This window comes from Muntiacus reevesi, chromosome 3 (genome assembly GCF_963930625.1).
Source record: "Muntiacus reevesi chromosome 3, mMunRee1.1, whole genome shotgun sequence".
In the NCBI taxonomy this organism is placed as follows: domain Eukaryota; kingdom Metazoa; phylum Chordata; class Mammalia; order Artiodactyla; family Cervidae; genus Muntiacus; species Muntiacus reevesi.
Window position 1 is genome coordinate 582615 of NC_089251.1, and position 21686 is coordinate 604300.

Below are 21686 nucleotides of genomic sequence, written 5' to 3' on the forward strand. Positions count from 1 at the left end.
AATTCCCGTTTTGCACAAAGTGGGGGTGGCCCTTGGCCCGGGTAAGGGGTGACGCTTGGTCGGGGTGGCATAGGGATTCAGAGCAGAGCAACCAGACATGTGGCGGGGCGCAGGGGCAGAGCTGGGGCTTCGGCCAGTCAAGCGCTTGTCCACCCCAGTGTGCCCACCGGCCAGCCTGCGGCCTGTCTCCCCCCCGCCCCACGGCCGACGGGGTGAGGCCTCCTGTGCAGAGGCCCCTCCTCCCCGGTCCAGGCTTCTGGGCCCCTGGGCGAGGGCCCTGCGCTGGGCGGGAGTGGTGGCGGGGCCCCGGGCCCCTGAACAGGGCTCCCTGTCTCCAGGCTCTGTGGGACTGTGGGCTCCCCGCTCTGCTCTCTGCCTGCACCCTCACCCGTCTCCTTGGAACCGTGTGAAGTATGTCTGGCTTCCCCCTGCTTGGCCCTCAAGTCTCAGCTCTCAGCATCTCCAGGGCAGGCGGGCCCAGCCTGGGTCAGCACAGCGTCCTGGGGCTTGACTGGCACGGGGCCCTGCCCTGAGCCCAGGACGGGGTGGGAACCGCAGGCAGGTCGGCCCTCCCCTGCAGGGACCCAGCCAGGAGCCCACCCGGTCCCTGTAGCTGGGGTAGTGCCTCCTCCCTTCAGGGTCAGGCCGGGGGAGGGCCGGCTCTCCAAACAAGCGCGCCAGGAGGCTCCCAGGCCAAGGCCTCAGGGGGCAGGGTGTTCTCTGGGTCCTGCGGGAGTGCCCAGTGGCCCAGCGCGGCCGGCAGGCTCTTAGAGGTTGGGGTGGGGGTCCGGTCAGGAGGGGTGACTCTGGGGCAGAGCAGACAGGAAGGGGAAAGGGGGCAGCGAGCCGGGTGCCTCCGCTGCGCGGGTGACTCAACGACCCAGACTCTCACCTGCGCTCGGGGCAGGCTGGAAGTGGGCGGCCCGTCCCGCCGTGGGCGTGGCCTCCGCGGACCGGTCCCCGCCCCGGGTGCCAACCCCGCGGTCCCCCGACCTCGCTCGGCCTCCCGGCTGCCAGCCGCCGCGCCGTGCACGCCCGGCCCGCCCGCGCACCCATGGCCGGGAAGGCGCTGTCGCTGCTGCCGCCGCTGCTGCTAGCTGCCGCCGGCCTCGCCGGCCTCCTGCTGCTGTGCGTCCCCACCCGCGATATCCGGGAGCCGCCCGCCCTCAAGGTGCACGCTCGAGCTCCCGGGCAGCCCGGCGCAGTCCGCGGGGACTTGGACCGAGCTGGGCCGGGCTGCGCCCGCGTGGCAGCCGGGACCCCGCGCGCTCCGCAGCCGGCCCGGCGGGGTGGGGTCCGGGCCCCTCAGCCGCGCTCCGGCCCCGGCCCAGCGCGCTGCAGCGGCGCTTCCGGGAGACGCGGTGCGGGAGGCCGAAGTGCTGGGATCTCTGCTCGCTGCGCCCGCCGCGGAGCCGTCTCGGAGCGGCAGACGGGGAGTCTCCCCGCACCCCCGGGGCGCCCAGGCCGTGGCCGGGCCCTCGCCCCCAGCACACTCGGCCTCCCTCGGGGTTTGGCCTAGATGGGGTGCGACAGGCGCTGGGCTCAGGGACCCCTCCCCAACCTCGCCGCTGGCTCTCACGGTGCGGGGGCAGCCCTGGCCGGTCCTAAAAAAAAAAAAGTTGGAGCGGACTGGGCTTGATTCCCCCACCCGCCCCGCCAGACTCGACCTCCGGAAGCCTGGGCTCCCTTAACCCTCTACTGCACTGAGGGCCAGTCTGGAGCCTGGGTGGAGGCGGGTACCCAGAGCCCCAGGCGCTGGGGATGCAGATGCGGGGTGAATGCTCTGTTGCCAGGGGAGACCCCCGGCTGGGGTGGGGCGGGGCGAGGCCGGATGCTTGGCTGGCTCTGCTCCTGGAGTCCCAGGCTCCCCAGCAGGCTCCTCTTGCTGGAATGCAGGCCCCTGGGGCAGGTGCAGGAAAGCGGCTCTGGCAAGCTGGGTGCTGTCATCTTCCGACCCTCAGGAAAGACCCCTGCGCTCCCCTGACCCTGCCCTTGAGGCCCAGGGATGGGGCCTCTGCTCATTGGCCAGTGATCAGCCTCGGTCCTGGCTTCCCTGGGGCCTCCATTTCACATCCTCAGATGCGGCAGAAATCAGAGAGGCGGGACGGAGGGCGGGAAGGAAGGAAGGGCCGGTCTGAGGGGCTCTTGCTGGAGCCTGAGGACCTCAGGCCCCCGGCCAGGGCTCCCAGGGTGGCCCCCGAGCCCTGACTCTGACTGCGCCTCCTGCAGTCAGCGGGGGCACGGCCGGTGGCCCTCCACCCCCATCTCTGCCCACCGAGCCGTGTCCCGGGAGTCGTCCCGGCCTTCTCGGAGCCTCAGAACTCCATTCTGAAGCTTCCAGTCTGGACACAGGGTCGGGCAGGGTGGGCCAGACAGCTGAGAGAGCCACAGGGCACGGCTTCACGCCCTGCCCCACTCCTGAGGCTGACCCCCACCCCACCCGCAGTATGGCATCGTCCTGGACGCGGGCTCTTCCCACACGTCCATGTTCATCTATAAGTGGCCGGCGGACAAAGAGAACGACACAGGGATCGTGGGCCAGCACAGCTCGTGCGACGTGCCAGGTAGGAGTCCCCTGAGCGCTGGACGCCCACCGTGGGGCCTCGGGAGCCCTCCCTGGTCTCAGCTTCTGCAGACTCGAGCCATCAGAGCCCTCTGCTTGGTGCCAGGGGGCCACTCCAGGCAGGAGCTGCAGGAGCCCCCCAGGGAGGCTGCGTCCCTGGGTCTCGGAATGGCTGTGGACAGTTCCCAGAAAAGAAGCCCCAGGGAACATCTGGAAGGTTTGGGCCTTGCCTGGCCCGAGGGTGGCTCCACACCCCAGGTAGAGCGGGAGCGGTCCCGAGGAGCTGGTGGGCACACCCAGGCTTTGTCCGAGCACCTGTGTGCGCCCACTGGTGTGGGTGTGGCAGCTCAGAGACCGTGGGTGGCCCACAGGCAGCCCTTTGATTTCTGAGCCGGGTGTCTCTGAGAACTGAAGTTGGGAAATTTGGTCTAAGCTGCCCCCTGGCTTGGGAGCACAAGCCCCCCCAGTCCTGCTGGCCTGCGGACCACCTAGAGGCTGCCCACCAGGCCCATGCTGCTGCCTCCCTCCAGGTGGGGGCATCTCTAGCTATGCCGACAACCCTTCTGGGGCCGGGCAGAGCCTTGTGGAATGCCTGAACCAGGCGCTTCGGGACGTGCCCAAGGAGAGACACGCGGGCACGCCGCTCTACCTGGGAGCCACGGCGGGCATGCGCCTGCTCAAGTGAGTGTCCTCCCCTGGCTGCTGACCTCCTGGCCCTGGGGACCATGGCAGCCTGAGCCCAGGGTGGGCCCTGCACACCCCCAGCAGCAGCCCTGGGCTGGGGCCCCTCAGCTGGCTGGGCAGACACTGAGCACCCCAGCAGTAGGATCACGGCCACCTGGGGAGGACTCTGAAGTCCTCCCTGTGTCACAGCCTGACCAGTCCAGAGGCTTCAGCCAACGTGCTCGCTGCCGTGACGCAGACGCTGACCCAGTACCCCTTTGACTTCCGCGGTGCCCGCATCCTCTCAGGCCAGGATGAGGGCGTGTTTGGCTGGGTGACCGCCAACTACCTGCTGGAAAACTTCATCAAGGTGGGCCCGGCGGCCAGCCCCATGAGCCGGGGGTGTGGGCACCGCCCGCTGGCCGACCCCAACCTCCACTTCCCACAGTGGTCAGCCCGATGAGCCAGGGGTGTGTGCACCACCCGCTGGCTGACCCCAACCTCCACTCCCCACAGTACGGCTGGGTGGGCCGGTGGTTCCGGCCAAGGAAGGGGACGCTGGGGGCCATGGACCTGGGGGGCGCCTCCACACAGATCACCTTCGAGACGGCCAGCCCCGCGGAGGATCCGGCCAACGAGGTCCAGCTCCGGCTCTACGGCCAGCGCTACCGAGTGTACACGCACAGCTTCCTCTGCTACGGCCGTGACCAGGTCCTGCGGAGGCTGCTGGCCAGTGCAGTCCAGGTACCCTGTACTGAGTCCTCCTGGAAGTAGGGCTCGGGGAAAGTGGGGGCCAAGGGCCCAGAGCAGAGCCTGAAGCGTGGCCAGGGCGGGTCTTCTCCAGGAACCCAAGTCATGCTTGGGTCAGCTGGAAGGACGGGTGGGTGAGAATACGTCATGAGCAAAGACCCAGAGGCTGGGGGTGGGCCTGGTGAGTGAGGAGGGCTGGGGCCAGCTCTCAGAGGACCTGCACTGCCTGGCCAAGCGCTCTGGGTTTTGTCCAGCAAGCGAGGGGGAGCTATGGATAACTCATGTGTTGAGAAGAAATGCTGTCCTCTGGGGTGGCCCTCCAAGGGTGCTAGGGCAGGCGTGGTTGGTAACGCTGGGAGCGGAACTGATGCACACCCTCGTCGTTCCCCAGACCCGTGGGCCCCACCCCTGCTGGCCGCAGGGCTATTCCACCCACGTGATGCTCCGGGATGTCTATGAGTCGCCCTGCACTGCCGCCCAGCGGCCCCAGGCCTTCAACAGGAGCGCCAGGGTCAGCCTGGCAGGCAGCAGTGACCCTGCCCTGTGCCGCGGCCTCGTCTCCCAGCTCTTTAACTCCTCCTCCTGCCGCTTCTCCAGATGCTCCTTCAACGGCGTCTTCCAGCCCCCTGTGGCTGGGAAGTTTATCGTGAGTCCAGAGGACAGGAAGCGTGGGGGGGGGTGCGTGCCCTGAGGTGCCTGGGGGTCTGGTCACAGTGTGACTGTCCCCGCGTTTCAGGCCTTCTCTGCTTTCTTCTACACGGTGGACTTCCTGAGAACGGTGATGGGGCTGCCCGTAGCAACTCTGCAGCAACTAGAGGCGGCTGTGGTCACCGTCTGTAGCCAGACATGGAGTGAGGTGAGGCCTGCTCCCCCACTCCACCAGGGCTGTGCAGGGTGGCGCTGGGGTTTCTGCCAGCCGGCGTCAGGCCTCCCAATCTTTCTTTTGCCCTGTGAGTAGAAGGGTGTGGGGACACAGTGCCAATCAGACTTGAAAAGTGGCCAGGCTACAGCCGGGAACCCAGCAGTCAGACGAGATGGGATTGCAGAAGCCTCTCTGAGGCCTGACTCCAGATCCAGCATCTGGAGGGTGGAGGGGACAGCCAGTGCAAAGGCCCTGGGGCAGCAGGGAGTGTGGCGTGGACAGGGCAGGGAAGAGTGTGGCTGGGAGAGCGTGGGGGAGAACAGACAACCTGGGGAGAAGTAGAAGGACCCCGGGAGACTCACAGGTAGAACAGGCACGGCTTGGGGGGGTCAGGAGTGGAAAACAGCTGTGCCGGCCCCAGGTGAAGTAAGACGGAGGGGTTTGGGCCCGCGGGGGAAGAGGTGATTCGGGAGAAACACGCGCGTGTCTGTGGGGCTCGTCCTGTCCTCTCTGTGTCTAGTCCCAGGCAGACTCGGGCAGGTGGGGCAGTGGGCCCAGAAGGCAAGCCCAGTGCCCGGGGCCAAGCCGGGAGCTTCTGCTCCCCTGACCCCTCCAAGCCCGCTGCAGCCCCTGCTCCCGGGGGCCACGCCGCTGTCCCCTGGCCTCAACCTCACAGGCACGGCGCCGCTGCCATCCAGAGGTCAGGCTGCCCCTCCCCAGGGGAGAGCCCGCCTGCTTCTTTCGGGACCTGCAGCACCGGCTGCAGCCCCGCACTGCCCTTCTGTGTCTGGCGGGGCAGAGACCTCCGGGGGGGGGGGGTCGCTGGCCCTAGGGTCTCCCACTTGCGTCCCAGCTGCAGGCTCGGGCGCCAGACGACCAGGCCCGCCTGCCCGACTACTGTGCCGGGGCCATGTTCGTGCAGCAGCTGCTGAGCCGCGGATACAGCTTCGACGAGCGCTCCTTCGGAGATGTGACCTTCCAGAAAAAGGTGGGAACCCGGGAGCGGAGGGGCGGGGCCGCCCGGGCTGCGCAGAAGCTCAGGCCGGACCTGTGACCCGCAGGCCGGGGACACGGCAGTCGGCTGGGCACTTGGCTACATGCTGAACCTGACCAACCTGATCCCCGCTGACCCGCCTGGGCTGCGCAAAGGCACAGACTTCAGCTCCTGGGTCGTCCTCCTCCTGCTCTTCGCCGCCATGCTCCTGGCCGCGTTTGCCCTCCTGCTGCATCAGGCGCGCACCACCAAGTCGGCGAGCACCATCTAGGGGCCCCCAGCGCCAAGCCCCCCATCTCTATATCCCCTCATCCCTCACCCCACCCTGCCACCAACATCTCTGTCCCTAATGCAGCCCAGAATCAAGACAGTGCCGCCACCGACATCTGATCAGGATGGGCACAGGGAATGGAGCCCACCCCCCCCCCCAACTCCAGCCTGGGCTCACCTCGCGGCCCCCTGCTCCCCCTCTTACTGAGGCTGGGGGTCCTCAGGCTGTGAGAGCAGAGTCTGGTCCCCGGGACTGGAGTTCTGAGGACCCCTCCCACCCCAGGATTGGGTATTAGGGGGAGGGTCAGGGTCACAGCCCAGGGCCTACTTGTACACATTTTTTAATATTGAATAAAAGGATTTTCGTACAGCAGTGAAGACAATGTCCAAGGGGCGGAGCCTCTCTGCTGCTCCCTCCCTCCGCTGCCCCAGCTGCGTTGGCCGCACAGGCGCCCCCCACCCCCCCACTCTGGTCCCGGGGGAGGACCCTGGATCTTCCTACTTTCTTCCTCTCTGGGCTCAGGCTGGGGGAGTGCTGACTCTGGTCCCTTGCTGCACCACCGTGGCCTAGAGTAGCTGTCAGACGGCTGCTCTAAAACAGAGTCCCTGAGACTCCTGCCAGCCTGGAGTCTGGTCCCTGGTCTCAGGTTGGCTGGGGTGGGGGTGGGGATGGTAGGCGAGGGAGTGATGGGGCCAAGCGATTGCCTAAGTTGCAGGCAGTGCTCAAGGAGGCTTCCTGAGCGGCTCAGCGGTAAAGAATTTGCCTGCAGTGCAGGAGATGCAGGAGACTTGGGTTCAATCCCTTGGCTGGGAGGATCCTCTGGAGGAGGTAATGGCAACCCACTCCAGTAATCGTGCCCGGGGAAAATCCCATGAACACGACTGAACATGCAGATCTCGCAGGTGGTGCTCAAGACACTGAGGGAGGTGGGGGGAAGGAGGGGGCAAACCCTCCACAGGAGGTGGGTCGTGTGGGGGGAGCCAGGGCCAGGAGGGACGCAGGGCCCCATTGCTCAGGAGGATGAGCCTTGCAGAGAGCCTGGCTCTGGTCAAGCCGCACAATCGCACAGACTTCGCTCCACCTGCCGCCCGGGCAGCCTCTCCCCAGGCCCTGTCTCCCGCGAGTGGCAGGCAGGCGTGGTCTTGCCTGCATCTCTCCGCCCCCCTCCCCCCCACTTTCTGGGAAGTGAGCTCTGACACTATTTCTGTCTGATCAGTGCCTCGTAGGGGACGGGGGTGGTCCTTGTTCTGCTCACACACACACACACACCTCCCCGCACACCCTACATACACGTCTGCCAGATCCTGAGCATTTCACAAACCTGAGGGCCGCCAACCCCATCTTTGGAGTTCTGAGACTCAAAGAGCCGAGAGGAGCGCCCCGCCCTGATCTCTCAGGGACGGCAGCCTGGGAGGCTTCCAGGTGGGACGCGGAGGCTGCGCTCCCAGGAGGCAGTAGGTGGGGTTAGGGGGTGCACCCCAGGGCTTGCCGTCGTGGGGCACCCCGGAGCTAACAGGCAGTCACCTGGGCACCGTGGACAGCTCCCAGCGGGCTCTCAGCCGCCGTTCCAGGTCACTCTTGCCCCCTGGTGGCCTCACCGGGAGCGGCCGTCCCACTCCAGTCATAGTGGCCACCGGCACCGGGCTAGCCCTGTGTGCGCGCCTTTGCCGGGCGTCTGAATGCCCGGTCGGCCTCCGGGTACACCTGCGCGTCCCCCTGCGCCTGCCCAGCTGTGTGCGCCTGGTGTCCCTCCAGACCCAGGCGGATCCTCCGCCCCAGGAGGGTGGGGGGCGGTGGGTGGGAGTTGTCAGCCCGAGAGGGACCGGCTGGGGAAGCGCATCCCGGGGGACCCAGCCCCAGCCAGTGCGCCGCCTGGAAAAGGTCCGGTTTGCAGAGGCCGCAGAGGCGGAGGCGCCCGGAGGGCTGGCCGGGGGCCGAGGAGGGGCTCGGAATCGGAGGGGGGCGCAGCCTGACGGCGGTCCCGCCTCCGCAGGTGGGGCGCGCAGGCGCACTCCGACTCGGCGCCCTCGCCGCCCCCGCCCGGATCCTCTGCCGCAGCGTCAGCGCCGCCGCCGCCGCCGCCTGTTTTCCTCGGCGTCCGCCTCCGGCCTCCGCCCCCTCCTCGCCGCCGCCTACCCCGGCGCCCCGACCCCGCGCCCGGCCCTGGGACGCGCGGTGCCATGCTGCCCCGGCCGCGGCGCTGAAGGATGGCGACGCCTGTGCCCCCGCCCTCCCCGCGGCACCTGCGGCTGCTGCGGCTGCTGCTGTCCGGCCTCGTCCTCGGCGCGGCCTTGCGCGGTGCGGCCGCCGGCCGCTCCGGTGAGCGACGCGCCGGGCAGCCGGCTGCGGGGCGCCCCGGGGTCGGGGGTCGCCGGGTGGGGCTTCGGCCGCGCGGCGCCACGCTCACCCTCCCCGCCGCCGCCGCCGCCCTGGTCTGGGCCCGCAGGCCTCGCAGGCCCCGCCGGCCCAGCCCGCGAGCCGCCGCGCCGGCCTCGCCTGGCCCTGCTCGGGTAAACAGTCCCCGGCGGGAAGGGCGCGGCGCCGGACCGCCGAGGGACTCCTCTGGACGGGGATTCTCCGGGCTCCTTGGCGGCGAACCTGAAGTCCATCCGCTTCTTGTCTTTGTCTGGGTTCGTGAGCCGGTGGGTCGGTGTCGCAGGCGGGCTGTCTCGGAGCGGGCCGCGGCCTGGAGCCGGTCCCACGGGCGTTTCTCTGTGCGCGCGTCTCCGGTGCCTGCTGGCCTTGCTGCCCGTGGCCGTCCTGGAGCAGGAGCCGCAGCGCTGGTCTGTCCCTGCCGCTCGGGTGGTGGACACGCACCTCGCTTTGCTGCTGTGGCCGCGTCTGAAGTTTCGCGGGCATCTGACAGCTCGTCCCAGGCCTCGGTGCTTGTTCTGGCCTCGCTGGGGGCGGGAGGAACTCACAGCCTCTGCTTCCTCACTCACCCTTTGCCCTGCAGGGCCCCTGCATTCCGTCTTCTGTGCCTGGCAGTGGGGGCACCCCCCAGGGCAGATTCAAACAGAGAGGGATGAGCCCAGGGTCCTGGGAGACCCTGCCAGCTTCCCAGATGGCACTGAGGCTCCAGAGTTCTGCAGGAACTCAGAATCCTGATCGCACCCTCCCAGGAGGCAGGACTGGGGGGCTCTGTACCCAGGCCCCATTTCTCCCAGCAGCTCCATAGGAGAGGTGCTGCCTTTAGCTCATATCACAGATGAGAAAACTGACGCACAGAGAGGTGAAGTGACCAATATGTGATGCAGCTGGGATGCTAACCTGGGCGGTGTGGTCTGCATGTATGGCATCAAGAGGCCAGAGCAGGGCAGGCTTCTTCCTGGGCACAGCACCCCTGGACAGGGACCGGGCATGACCAGAGGAGCCCCCACGGAGGCCTGAGGGCCAGGGCATGGCTGGCCAGGAGTGGTGGAGGCCGCCTGCTGACAGCCTGGCTCCAGGCTGTGCAGCATGGGGCCCCCGAGGAGACGGGGAGGCCGGGTGCTGCCCCAGCGGCTCATCAGCTGTGTGCTCGCCCAGATGCAGGGCAGCGTGCCAGCTGCTCTCCCGGTGCCATTGTTCCTGGGGCCTCGTCCCACACTCTAAGAGCGGGGACCTTCCCAGGATCAACAGCCAGCACCGGTGGCTTCCTGGGGCGGGGGGCGGGGAGTGAAGGGAGACCCCTGGAGCCCAGAACTGAGAGCCAGCTCTGGACCGCAGGCCCCTCACCCGGGTCAGTTTACCCCGGGTTCTCAGCACCAGGGGCTGGGACTGCCTGGCTCCCTGGAGACCCAGTTGGTGGGTGGGGTCTAGACAGACCTGCTGGCACAGGCTTAATGTTTAACCAGCCCCAGCCCTGGGTCCAGCGCACTGATACTGGCGCCTGCTGACCCAGGTTGTGCAGGAGGTGGGATCCCTGGGAGGGGAACCCCAGCCCACTTGCCCACCTGCTGTAGAAGCTGCTGGAACTTCCTCCAAGGGATACCTATGGCCAAGGGGCTGTGAGTATCAGATTACCGAGGAAACCAAGTCAGGCTAGCTGAAGTCTGGAGGACAGGCTGGCATGTCACCCTCCTGCAGGGGGGGCTGGGCAGAGGGAACCAGTCCTGGTCCTCCAAGATACCCCCACCTCCCCAGGCATGATTGACAGTCCTGTTGGGTCTCCCCGTGGCTCCCCAGGCTCTGCTGTCTAGTGACTGGGGCCAGTGTCCAGGCCTTGAGACTTTCCCCGGTGTGGAGGTGCCTCACCTTCTGCATCCAGAGAGGAGACTGAGGCTGAGAGGGTCACTGCCCTCCACTCCCCAGCATCAGGCTGGGAGCCACGGCTGTGTGTACAGGGCACACGTTTGGGCCCCGAATTAGAAGCGGCCTCCCTGCCGTGGTTCAGGCTCCCCAGCCCCTGGCAGCGCTGGCTGCAGGCCTGCCCCTGCCTGGTCTCTGTTTTTGGAGCCAGTGAGGCCGGCAGGCTCCGCCCCAGGCTTCCCCCTGCCCAGCAACCCCTCTCTGTGCTGGGACGAGCCAGAAGGTAGATGTGGCAGGAGCGACTGGATCTGGGCTGTTTCCCAGCTGGGCTTTCTAGGGCTGTAGGATGTCGTGATGGGGTTTGAGTGGCAGCCCTGAGGGGATGAGAGAGACACCAGGGCCCCAGTGTCTGGGGCTCCCTGGCTGGGTGAGAGGCTTGCTCTGGGTCATCTTGAGGCCAGAAGCAGGGCTTGGAGGGCTGCACGGCCCAGGAGAGCTCTGTGCTCTCAGGAGGGCAAGGGACATTTCCGTGCGGAAAGCTGGCCTGAGCCTGGGCAGTGGCCTCTGGGGAGTGGGTGGGGCGAGGGAGTTCCGATAAGTGTCAGGACTGTTTGTCTTCCTGGTTCTGGTCCCTGAGGCGGGGGAGGCAGGGCCTGCTCCGAACAATGGCCAGAGCCCTGCCTGGCCAGCTCTGGAGTGGGGGTGGGGCGGCCAAGACGGCACCACTTCTGGGCAGGGGCTGAGTCAAGCCCGCCAAGACCCTTTTCTTCCTCTGCTTCTTTCCAGATGCAGCTGCCTGTCCTGGGAGCCTGGACTGTGCCCTGAAGAGGCGGGCACGGTGCCCCCCGGGTGCACATGTCTGTGGGCCCTGCCTCCAGCCCTTCCAGGAGGATCGGCAGGGGCTCTGTGTGCCCAGGATGCGCCAGCCTCTGGGTACGGGCTCCTCCCCCCCACCCGGTACATTTGCCCCCTTCCTCAGCGCTCGAGTGTCCTGCTCCTTATGGGATGCCAGGACTTGCCAATCTCCCTCCAAGTGGCCTGGTGACCCTTTCCGGATGGCACCAGTGCAGAGTTGGGCAGTGGGCTGGGGCCTGGGGCAATCACCCTTCCCAGGGCCAAGGTACCCAGCAGGAAGTGCCAGGGTGATCCTGGGAGAGACAGGGTCAGCGTTCCCCAGGCCTGAGTCTCCGCAGAGTCAGGCACCCAGCTCTCCACCCCGCTGAGCTGCCTCTGCTCTTTGCCCAGCATCCCTTCTCTCTCTCCATCACTCCTGTCTGCTTGAATGCCCTGGTGCTGCCCTGACCCAGCGTCTGTTGGGATGGTGCCAGCCAGAGTGACTTCAGGTGTGATGGGGCATTACAGAGGGTATTGTGGGGGCTGAAGAGTTGGTATTGTGGGAGGGGCTTTCCCGGAGGAAGCACGTTCCTGGCCACAGGTATGTGGTTTCTGAAGGCACATGATCTGCTCTGCGGATGCTGAGCGCCAGTGTCTCCTGGGAGCCTCTGTCTGGGATGGGGAGGCCCGTCCACAGTCCCGCCCCGGCAGCTGCCCTCCCTTCCTCCTGGCGACCAGGCAGAGGTGGGCGTTAGGACGGGGCTTCTCCGCATCCCTTGGGAAGTCCTGCCCCCCTTGGCCGAGGAGGCCCACGTGGCCCGGTGATGCACTGTCCCTGCTTTGTGGGTAGTGGGTGGCGAGAGGGCCGGCACCCCTGCCTGTCCTCCTGGCCTCGGCGTGTTCCCCTGGCACCTGCCCCCTGCCTACTTTCCTGAGAACTGCAGCGCACACGGTTCCTACAGTGGTCACCATGGCAACTAGGAAGGCCAGGGCCTAGGAGGAGCCTGTGGGGAGGAGACCCAGGCCTGGGGACTGGCTAGCGGATGGGCCTTCCCCGCTCTCTCTGGGAAGGCCACCTGTAGCTGGTGTTGCCAGGAAGGGCTCAGGGCCTCTCCAGCTGATGGCCCCTAACCCTCGCCAGGGGAGGGCTTGCCGCGGCCCAGACTGGAAGAGGAGATCGACTTCCTGGCCCAGGAGCTAGCCCGGCAGGAGGCGGGGCGCCCCGGGCTCAAGGCCCCACCCCAGCTTGAGGGACAACAGCGGCCCCCGCAGGCGGGTGAGACCCTGACCCGCGCCCCTGTCCGACTCCCCACACCCTTGGCCCCAGCCCGTCTTGCTGTGCTGACTTGCCGTCTCTCTGCAGATGCCACCCTGGGGCTCTCCGAGCGAGGCCGGGGCCTCGACCTGGGCCTCCCCTCCACGCAGGGAGCCCCGGCGCCCACACCCCGCCCCTCCCTGGGCCCCGCTGTGTCCTCCGGGCCTGTGCACGTGTCCCGCCTGGAGCCGCGGGGCGGGCGCGGTGACGGCCTCACACTTGGTAGGTCCGGCCGGGCGGGGAGGCGGGGTCCTGCCCCGAAGGCTGCCCTCACCGCGCCCCCTCCCTGCAGTGCTGATCCTGGCCTGCTCCGTGGCCGGCGCAGCCGCGCTGGCGGTGGCGGCTCTCTTCTGGTGGCGGTGAGCGCGGGGCGGGGATCATCTAAAGGGGAGGGGCGGGGCTAAAGGGGTGGGTTGCGTGACGGGCGGGGCTTGTATAAGGGGCGGGGCTTGCATAGGGGGCGGGGCTTGTATAAGGGGTGGGGCTGGGAGGGGGGTGACGCCGAGGGTCTCTTTGCTCCCCGCAGGCTGCAGCGAGACATCCGCCTGACCCAGAAGGCCGACTACGCGGCCCCACAGGCGCCCAGCTCCCCAGCTGCGCCGGGGATCTCGGTGCGTGGCCCCGCCCCGCCCCGCCCCGCCCCGCCCCTTCCCTCTGGTCCTGGGCCTGACCCTCCCGCCTCCCCCCTCCCGCAGCCCGGGGATCAGCGCCTGGCACACAGTGCTGAGATGTACCACTACCAACACCAGAGGCAGCAGATGCGATGCCTGGAGCGGTAAGAAACCCCGCCCAGCGCGGCCCACCCACCCACTCGGGGCCTGCTGCCTCCTCCTCAGCCCTGTCCACCTCCACCCCGGCCTGCCGCCGCCCCTGCCCTCTGCCCTGGGCCACTGGCACCTGCAGGGTGAGGGGGCACCCAGCGATCCTGCCCCCCACCCAGGCATAAAGAGCCACCCAAGGAGTTGGACTCCGTCTCCTCCGACGAGGAGAACGAAGACGGCGACTTCACAGTGTACGAGTGCCCGGGCCTGGCCCCGGTGAGTGCGGGGCTGGGGGGTGGGGGGAACGGGCCGGGGGAGGGGTGCAGGGGGAGGCGGAGGGGCGTCCCTCCCTGCTCTGGGCACACCTAACGCCAGCGTTCGCAGACGGGAGAGATGGAGGTTCGGAACCCATTGTTCGACCATGCCTCGCTGTCCGCGCCCCCGCTGCAGTGACCCGAAGGCTGACGCCCACCCTCTCGCTCACCCTCTCGAGGACGTGATGCCCACTGGTGGGGAGGAGCAGGGCGCCCGGCCTTTCCCAATAAAGAGAGGGCGTCCTGACGCACGCCTGCTTGTGGCTAGGGCCCCAGCGGCTAGGAACTCCTCGCGGGGCAGACTCCTGCCTGCCTGTCCTGTGTCCCCTTGCGCCTGTCCCCTCAAGTGTGGAACCCCGCAGTCGAGGGGAGGAGGAGAACCCGAGGCCAGGCATGGGTGGGTAACACCGGAGACAAGCCAATTAAAGTACCTTTCAAACCTTTGCCTGAGTGTGCTAGAGACCGACCTCGCCCTCGACGGGGCCACGGTGGATGGACCCTGGAGTGGGCCCTCGGGCCTTCTGCTGCACCGCCAGCCTGGGAAGACCCTGTCCCTGCCCGCTGGGGAAGAGGGCTGGGGAGGGGAGAGTGTGGGTGCATGGCCAGGCCGGTCTGGAGTTGGCGCTCTTCCCTCAAACACCCCATCCTGTGTGTGATGAGAAGGGCTGGGAGTGGGCACTGGGGCCTCCGTTCCCGCGCTGCGTCCACCTGGGCCGGGAGGCTGGGCTGCACAGCCTGTCTGTGGGCTTACCGCAGGACCACAGGGGCTATGTCAGGCAGAGGAACCCGGGCGACACAGGCGGGTAGACCAGGGTGGGTAGCGGAGGCGACAGAGGTGGTGGGGTCCCCGAATGTCAGGAGGCACCTCTCAGCTGACCCCAATCCCCTGCCAAGGAGCAGGAAAGCCAGTGGAGGGGGAGGTGACCTTCAGCTGAAGCCCCAGAGTGGGCTCCAGGTTTTGTGCTCAGAAGTGATGAGGAGACTGGGCTGGGAGGAGGGGCTTCTGGGGCCCAGGGCACAGTGGGGGCCTGGTGCAGACAGGGTGGGGGTCAGGCCTGTCTGCCCCACCAAGCCTGGGGAGGAAGGGTGGGTGGGGTTCAGAAGCCCCTCAGGGCGGGGTCCCGAGGTTGCTGGACCTCTGGCTCCTGGTGGGGCAGCCCTGCAGGGGGTGGACACGGCCTGCTTGGGGCAGCCTGGTCCCTCTGGTGGGGCTGGGCAGAGGCAGCCGGGTTGGCCCTCCTTAGAGCTAGGGGCTCTGCTAAAGCAGTGTGTCTCTGGGGCTATGGCCTCGGGCGGGCCCCAGCGGGAAGCCACAGTGTCCCTCTGGTGCGCTGATGTGGGAGATGGCGGGGGTGGGGACAGGGAGCTGGGAACGAGCGCAGGGTGGCATGTGGGCAACGCGTCAAGGACCCCGGTCCCCTGTTACTTAGTCTATGTCATGAGGGGGAACGGCCACAAAGAAAACTGGGGGACAGAGAGGTCAAGGCCTCCCTTAAGGGTAAGGCCAGTCGCCGGCTGAACCCCGCAGACCCAGGACTGAAGGTTGCCCTGGAGCCCTGGGCTCCGTCCCTGCAGGCCTGGCACTTGCCGCTGCAGCCTCGTGCTGCCCTGACCTGGGCAGAGGACGGCCACCCACGTGCCCTGGTGGACCACCGACTCCTTCCAGACAGCAGCGCCTGGGCGGGGCGGAGGGAACACCCAGCCGCAGCCCGAGGGGTGCCTCAGGGCCAGAGGGCCAGAGCGCACCTGTCTGCCCCCGGGGCTGGCCCAGCCCAGCCAAGTGGGGCCACGGGCCCGGAGCGCCCCCTGGTGGCGGAGCCCGGCCGCGGGTTCCTGCAGGAGGGGGCGAGGGCAGCAGGGGGCGCTTTTCTCCAGGGAGAGCGCGAGGCCTGGGCTTTCGGGAGCCCCTTGGGGAAGAGGGGTGCACAGAGGCTGGCAGTTGGCCAAGGGGGCCCCAGGTCGGGTGCAGCTGTGGGGGCGGCAGTCACAGCAGGCGGCTGCCTTCAGCCTCACCTCGGACCACCCGAGGCTGCCAGCCCCTCTAGCCCTCCTGCCCTTCACACCTGGCCAGGGGTCCTGGCCGCACCCCATTAACGGGGAGCTCCAGGGCCTGCCGGGCCCCCTGCAGGGCCCTGCGCCCCACAGCGCGCCCCGGCTCAGCCCCGGGTGCCGCTCAGGCGGCAGAAGTGTGTCTGCGGCACGGGGGCTCCAGACCCGCTCACCCCCCAGGCTGGCGGGGGGCTGGCGGGGGGCTTGGTTCCAGCAGCGGTTGCAGGAGGTGGGCTGCTCTGCTTGAGCTCACCGGGGCCAGTGGCGGGAGCGGGCACTGGGCTCCGTGGGGCCGAGAGCCCGGTGGGTGGACTAGGGGCCCGGTCCCAGCCCCTGGTCCCGCATCCCTGACCAGCGGCCAGCCCTGGTTTCACTGCAGAGGGCTCTGGAAGGGGGTGCGGGGGTGACCGCGTGTTCCGGGTCCCAGGTGCTCATGGGCTGCTGAGCCGGAGGTGAGTGCCCGTCTGCACCCCGTCGACTCTGGGGCCTGGCACTGAGCTGGCAAGAGGCCCCACTTTCCCTTTGACTCAGGCTTGCCCGTCTTTCTTTTTTCCGCTGAGAATCTCTCATTCTGACCCATTTCTGGGCCAAACCCTGAACCCCATTTCCCAGCAAGCATGTTCTCATGAATGGGGCCCTGGCTGCTCCCTGAGCGGGTAGGTGTGCAAGGGGCCCCGGGGGGGCACCCCAGGCGAGGGTGGGGGCAGCTCCTGCGAGCCCACCCAGGAAGGGAGCGGGCTGCGGGTGTGGCTGCGGCGCTGGCAGAGCCCCCACCACCTGGCAGAGCAAACAGGAAGGGCAGAGGCCCTGGCACCGGGAGCCAGGTCGCCAGCGGTCTGTGGGGGGCGGCTCCTTCCTGCCCTCCCCCGCTGCCCTTGGGGTGCCTGCCACAGGCAGAGGGGTGGGGTCCTCGGGGGCGCCTCTGACAGGGAAGAGACACCGGGTGGGACCCAGGTCCAGGGCCACCGTGGTCATCTCCCTGAGCGCTGGGTGCTGGAAGGGCAGGGGTGCCAGCCGCCCTCCACTCCGGCCGGGGCCAGATGCTGCATCCACCCCACCGGCCACCAGATGGTTGCCGACAGTTCCCATGGCCCTCCTCCCGCATCCCCCGCCCCCCCAACGTTGCACAAGAGCCTCACCACTACCGCTCAGAGCCTCTGCTGGGGGTGAGGAGCCTCAGAGGGGCCAGAGTGCCCCCCTTCTCCCGGACCGGCCTCTGTCTCCCCCACGAGTGTGCTGACGGCCCCTCAGTTCCCGTCCTGGACACAGTCTGGTTCTCACTAGGAGACGGGAGCTGGCACAGGCCGGTAGTCCCAGGAGCCCGAGAGGACAGGGTGAAGGGCAGCCCCCAGGACAGCACAGGTGGCAGGCCTGGTGACGGTTCCAGGCCGGCGTTCCTTTCATGACACCCAACCTGCAGCCTCCAAGAACTGGACCGGCCTGAGGCCCTCAGGACGCTAGCACCAGGGCTGGGCCTTGCCGGCCACATCCGGCTGGGGTGAAGGAAGCTGGTGACCGAGAGCTGAGTGGGCCGGAGCCAGGGCAAAAGGGGAAGGAACTGGACCTCCATGCCTGGGCCCCAGGGTCGGCGGACGGCGGGGCGGGGAGAGGGCCTCGGGACAGCAGCCTTCCTTTTCCTGGAGCAGGTGCCCACGTCAGGGACACAGCGACTCCTTCCCTTTCCAGCCTGGAAAGCCCCCTCCGCACTCCTCCGCTCGGGGCTGTGGAGCCGGGAGGAAGAGACCCGGGGCCCCCAAGGGCAGCATCCCAGGTCAGGTTCCCGCGTCTCTTCCGGGCCTGGCCAGACCCAAGGCCACCCAGGCCGGGGCTCCTGCAGACCGCGCCCTTGGTGGGGAAGGAAGGCGTGGCAGCCCCACAGCCCACCAGGAGCCAGGCCCAGCCTGGAGCTGTCCATCGAGGGTGTGCGCTGGGGCCCTCTGTGGGTCCTGCGACGGAGCCCCACCTGGGGAATCCGGGTTCTGGGACAAAGGTGTCCTCGAGGCAGCAGGGGTGGGCGGCGTGGAAAGGCCTGGCTAGAAGCAACGCGTGGGAGAAACCTCATCCTCCCGGGTGGAGCTGAGGGCAGCGCCTCTGCAGCCAGAGGGTCTGGGGGCCCACCGCGGAGCCGAGAGGGGGGAGCGGGGGAAGCGGGTGATGACATGGCGCCTGAGGCGGCAGCGGCCCCAGGGAAGCACGCCTGCTGTCTGCGGCACCCCTGGCAGGGCAGCAGGTGGCCACTGGGTCCTCGATGTCAGGGTCGCCCTTTCCGGGTGGGGGCCACCTCCACTCGCGAAGGCCTCCCCCTCCCTGAGGCCTGGTGGGCCCTCTCCTTCCCCTGGGCCTGCCGGCAGGTCATCTCCAGGCCTTCCCAGAGGTCAGCAGGGGTGGGGGACACGGCCCTGAACCCTGGCTGGATGCCCTTCCGGGAGCCGCCGCCCCCCACCAGCCAGGGGGGGCCTCGCGGGGGAGGCGGGGTTAGGATGCTGGTGGTGTCAAAGGTCACCGGGGGCGGGGGCAGGGGCGGGACGGGAGTGGGAAGATACTCTGGTGGCCTTCCTCCCGAGCAGATGAAAGGAGAGCATTTCCAGGCGGTACCCAGTGCAGGGGAGCAGCTGTGGTTTCAGGGCGTTCCCGCGGAGTGGCTGCCGTGATTTGAGGAGCCGTGAATGCAGAATGCTGGTGAGTCTCTGGCCTTGGGGAGGCCTGGGCTGGGAGCCCGGGGCTCGTGGTGAGCTGAAGGACACGGCCTCTCTTCCCGTGTCCCCTGCAGGGTTCAGCCCCGCTCCGAGCCTCCGGGCTCTGGGGGGCCTGGCCGTGGCGGCCCTTCTCTCGGCTGTTTGGCTCTGGTGGAGGCTCGGGGCGGCCCCCGGGGGAGCCCCGGCCCCGCAGCCCACGATCACCATCCTCGTCTGGCACTGGCCGTTTGCCAGCCAGCCCCCAGAGCTGCCCAGGGACACCTGCGCCAGGTACGGGGTGGCCCGCTGCCACCTGACCGCCAACCGCAGCCTGCTGGCCGGCGCCGACGCCGTGGTCTTCCACCACCGAGAGCTGCAGACCCAGCGGGCCCGCCTGCCTCTGGCTGAGCGGCCGCGGGGCCAGCCCTGGGTGTGGGCCTCCATGGAGTCGCCCAGCCACACCCGCGGCCTCGGCCGCCTCCGGGGGGTCTTCAACTGGGTGCTGAGCTACCGGCGCGACTCGGACATCTTTGTGCCCTACGGCCGCCTGGAGCCCCGAGAGGGGCCCCCGCCTCCGCTGCCGGCCAAGCGTGGGGTGGCCGCCTGGGTGATCAGCAACTTCCAGAAGCGGCAGCGGCGCGTGCAGCTGTACCGGCAGCTGGCACCCCACCTGCGGGTGGACGTGTTCGGCCGGGCGGTCGGGCAGCCCCTGTGCGCCGACTGCCTCCTGCGCGCCGTGGCCCGCTACCGCTTCTACCTGTCCTTCGAGAACTCCGAGCACCGGGACTACATCACCGAGAAGTTCTGGCGCAACGCGCTGTCGGCCGGCGCGGTGCCCGTGGTGCTGGGCCCCCCGAGGGCCGCCTACGAGGCCGTCGCCCCGCCCGACGCCTTCGTGCACGTGGACGACTTCGGCTCGGCCCGTGAGCTGGCCGCCTTCCTCGCCGGCATGAACGAGAGCTGCTATCGGCGCTACTTCGCGTGGCGAGACCGGTTCCGCGTGCGGCTGTTCAGCGACTGGCGAGAACGCTTCTGTGCCATCTGCGCCCGCTTCCCCCAGCTGCCCCGTGGCCAGGTCTACCAGGACCTCGAGGGCTGGTTCCAGGCCTGAGCTCTGCCCGCGGAGGGGGGCAGGGAAGGGTGGCTGGGGAGCTGGACACATGGGCAGAGGGCTGGGTGTTGAAATCAAACCAGCGGCAGCCGACCCGACCCCCGCAGGCAACCGCCTGCTGGACGTGGAGGCTGGGGTGGGGGCCAGGAAGCAGGGCTCGGCCGGGCAGCCTGCCTGGAGGAGGAGGCTGCTGGGCATCAGAGCCACTCTTAAGGCAGAGGCGAGAGCAGGGAGGGAGCAATGGGGTGCGGGGTGCTGAGGTCCATCAGGTGGACGGCCACACAGGCCCTCCGTCCCCACCTCGATCATGTCTCGGGCAGGTCAGGGCTGCCCTCAGATGGGCAGGGGCTGAGAGAGGCTGGAGGCAGGGCCCTCGGCCACCGGCATGCCCCCCGAGACCTGTGGGGGCAAAAACCGGGCCCTCGGCCCGTAGCTGGGGTCCCTTTGTCCCGGATGAGCAGTCTGGAGCCTGGCATGCAGACCCTGTGGCCTGGACCCCAGACAGCCAAGCAGCCTGCCGTCCCCTGGGGAGGGAACACCAACCAATAAAGACAGAAGCAGAGCACGCGTGGAATCTGCCTTCCTTGCACCCCGGCCAGATCCTGCCCCCTGCCCCCAGGCTCGTCCTGAAAGGCTCTGCAGCAGAGAGCCCGCCCTGATGCCCCCCACCCCGAAAGGCCCGGGGTGGGGAGCAGAGGCCCAGCTCAGAAACGCGGGCACCCTGGGACTTCATTCTCAGGCTGCGCGCATCCAGGCTGTGACGAGGCCCGGTCAGATGTGGGCTCCCTCTCACTGGGGGCAGCGTGGGCACGGGGAAGCACCAGGATCCTGCTGCACCTGGGGTCCTGGTGTGCAGGCGAGGGGGGTGGGGGCTGGCGCTGAGCCTCTGGGTGGCGCTGCCAGGGCCCCAGGTGGGGTGGGCAGCAGGTGGAAGCAGGAAGCTGCTGCCCTCGCCCTTGGCAGTGGCTTCCTGTCCTGACCTAGCCCCACGTCCTGACAGAGGAGAAGGAAGTGTCCTCAGGCTGCGGGTGGAGGGGGGGAGGACGGGGATGGAGCCCCACCCCTCCCACTGCAGGGAAGGCGCTGGCGGGGGTGGGGAGCGGTGGGCTCCCCAGGCCTATCGCTCCGTTTACAGCCCTCCCTCTGCAGCGCAGACTCGACACCCCTCGGTTTGCCCCGCCCCTTCACAAACTGGGAAACTGAGGTTGGGAGGAGCCCACAGAAGCGCAAGGCAGGACGCTTCTTGCAGCAGCGGCGGGCCTGCCCTCTGCTGGCCTCCCTGGGAATGGGCCTCCCCACCCGGCTCAGGCCAGGCGCCGAACCAAGCCTGCGGGTGCACCGGCCGCGGGCGCCCCGTGCAGAGGCCACACTCAGCCGCACCCACAGGGAGAGAAAGCGGCCCCTCACAGAGGGCTCAGCCTCAGCCCCCCTGAACACCGGCCCGCCTCGCCTGCCCAGGGCGGTTCTCTGGGTCCCTTCTCCCGCTGGCTGAGCCCAGCCAGGGCCGCCCTGCCGGTCGGTCACCAAGTGGCTCATTCACAAGGAGGACAGGAAAGTCTCACAGGGAAAGGACAGTCCACCTGCCGCCCTTCTCGCCAGCACGCCCCCGCCAAGGTGCAGGCGGGGTTGCCCCCAGTCTGGCAGGAATGCCAGCTCTGAGCCTTTAGAGAGGTGCCCGCCCCGCACAGGTCGGACCCGAATCCCAGGCTGCGCGCCCCCTCCCAAGTGTGGGTGGCTGTCCCCCTCCAGCCCCCAAGTGCCCCGGGCGCTGGGATCTGGCTCTCAGGTTGAGATGAAATTCCTGCCGCCGTCAGCTCTTCTGCGCGGAGGGCAGGCAGAGGTGGGGACCTGGTAGGGGGCGAGCAGCCCCCAGCATCCCCCCAGGGTCCACGGGCCGGGGCCAGGGTCGACCTCGGAGCGCCTCTAAGGGAGGACTATTTCAGGGGGCTGCGGTGCTGCGCCTCGGCTCAGCGTCCCCGGAAAAAGAGCGCCCTGGGACTGAGTCGGGGGTCACGGTTTACGTGTGGGCTCTTGGGCGCATCACCTCAATGCCTAGCGGGAGGCGGGCAACCAGAAAGCCTCTCGTGGCGGGTCAGAGCTCCGAAAACCGCCCAAACGCTGGTGGGCAGGCGACCCGGGAGGGGCGGCGGGCGGAGGGCACCCGGCGGCCCCTTTAAGCGGGGGCGGCGCGGGCAGGGCGCGGGCAGGGCGCGGGCGGGGGGCGGCGCGAGCCGCGGCCGCCGGGGCGGAGCCAGCGCCGAACCGGTCCCGGAGGCTCGAGACCCCGCCCCGCG

At 68.7% G+C, this 21686-nt stretch overlaps 3 protein-coding genes across 4 annotated transcripts; all 3 read left to right on the forward strand.

Annotated features, from left to right (window-relative positions):
* Positions 1–952: 952 nt before the first annotated feature.
* Positions 953–6463, forward strand: ENTPD2 (ectonucleoside triphosphate diphosphohydrolase 2). Its single transcript, XM_065927083.1, has 9 exons — positions 953–1171; positions 2447–2564; positions 3094–3244; positions 3437–3596; positions 3743–3970; positions 4368–4622; positions 4713–4832; positions 5692–5826; positions 5900–6463. Exons 1-9 carry the CDS (start codon positions 1055–1057, stop codon positions 6101–6103), a joined length of 1488 nt encoding a protein of 495 aa, XP_065783155.1. The 5' UTR covers positions 953–1054; the 3' UTR covers positions 6104–6463.
* Positions 6464–8281: 1818 nt separating this feature from the next.
* NPDC1 (neural proliferation, differentiation and control 1) lies at positions 8282–14000 on the forward strand. 2 transcript variants are annotated; one of them, XM_065928021.1, is made up of 9 exons: positions 8282–8422; positions 11120–11290; positions 12309–12443; positions 12531–12704; positions 12775–12841; positions 13009–13093; positions 13178–13257; positions 13423–13519; positions 13628–14000. In XM_065928021.1, the coding sequence occupies exons 1-9, from the start codon at positions 8311–8313 to the stop codon at positions 13694–13696; spliced, it is 990 nt and encodes a 329-aa protein (XP_065784093.1). In that variant the 5' UTR covers positions 8282–8310; the 3' UTR covers positions 13697–14000. The 2 variants fall into 2 exon arrangements, with proteins under 2 accessions (XP_065784093.1, XP_065784094.1); XM_065928022.1 differs by having other exon boundaries at positions 11120–11266.
* A 3208-nt stretch (positions 14001–17208) lies between these two features.
* Positions 17209–19528, forward strand: FUT7 (fucosyltransferase 7). Its single transcript, XM_065927084.1, has 3 exons — positions 17209–17377; positions 18174–18285; positions 18377–19528. Exons 2-3 carry the CDS (start codon positions 18273–18275, stop codon positions 19390–19392), a joined length of 1029 nt encoding a protein of 342 aa, XP_065783156.1. The 5' UTR covers positions 17209–17377; positions 18174–18272; the 3' UTR covers positions 19393–19528.
* The last annotated feature ends 2158 nt before the right edge of the window (positions 19529–21686 follow it).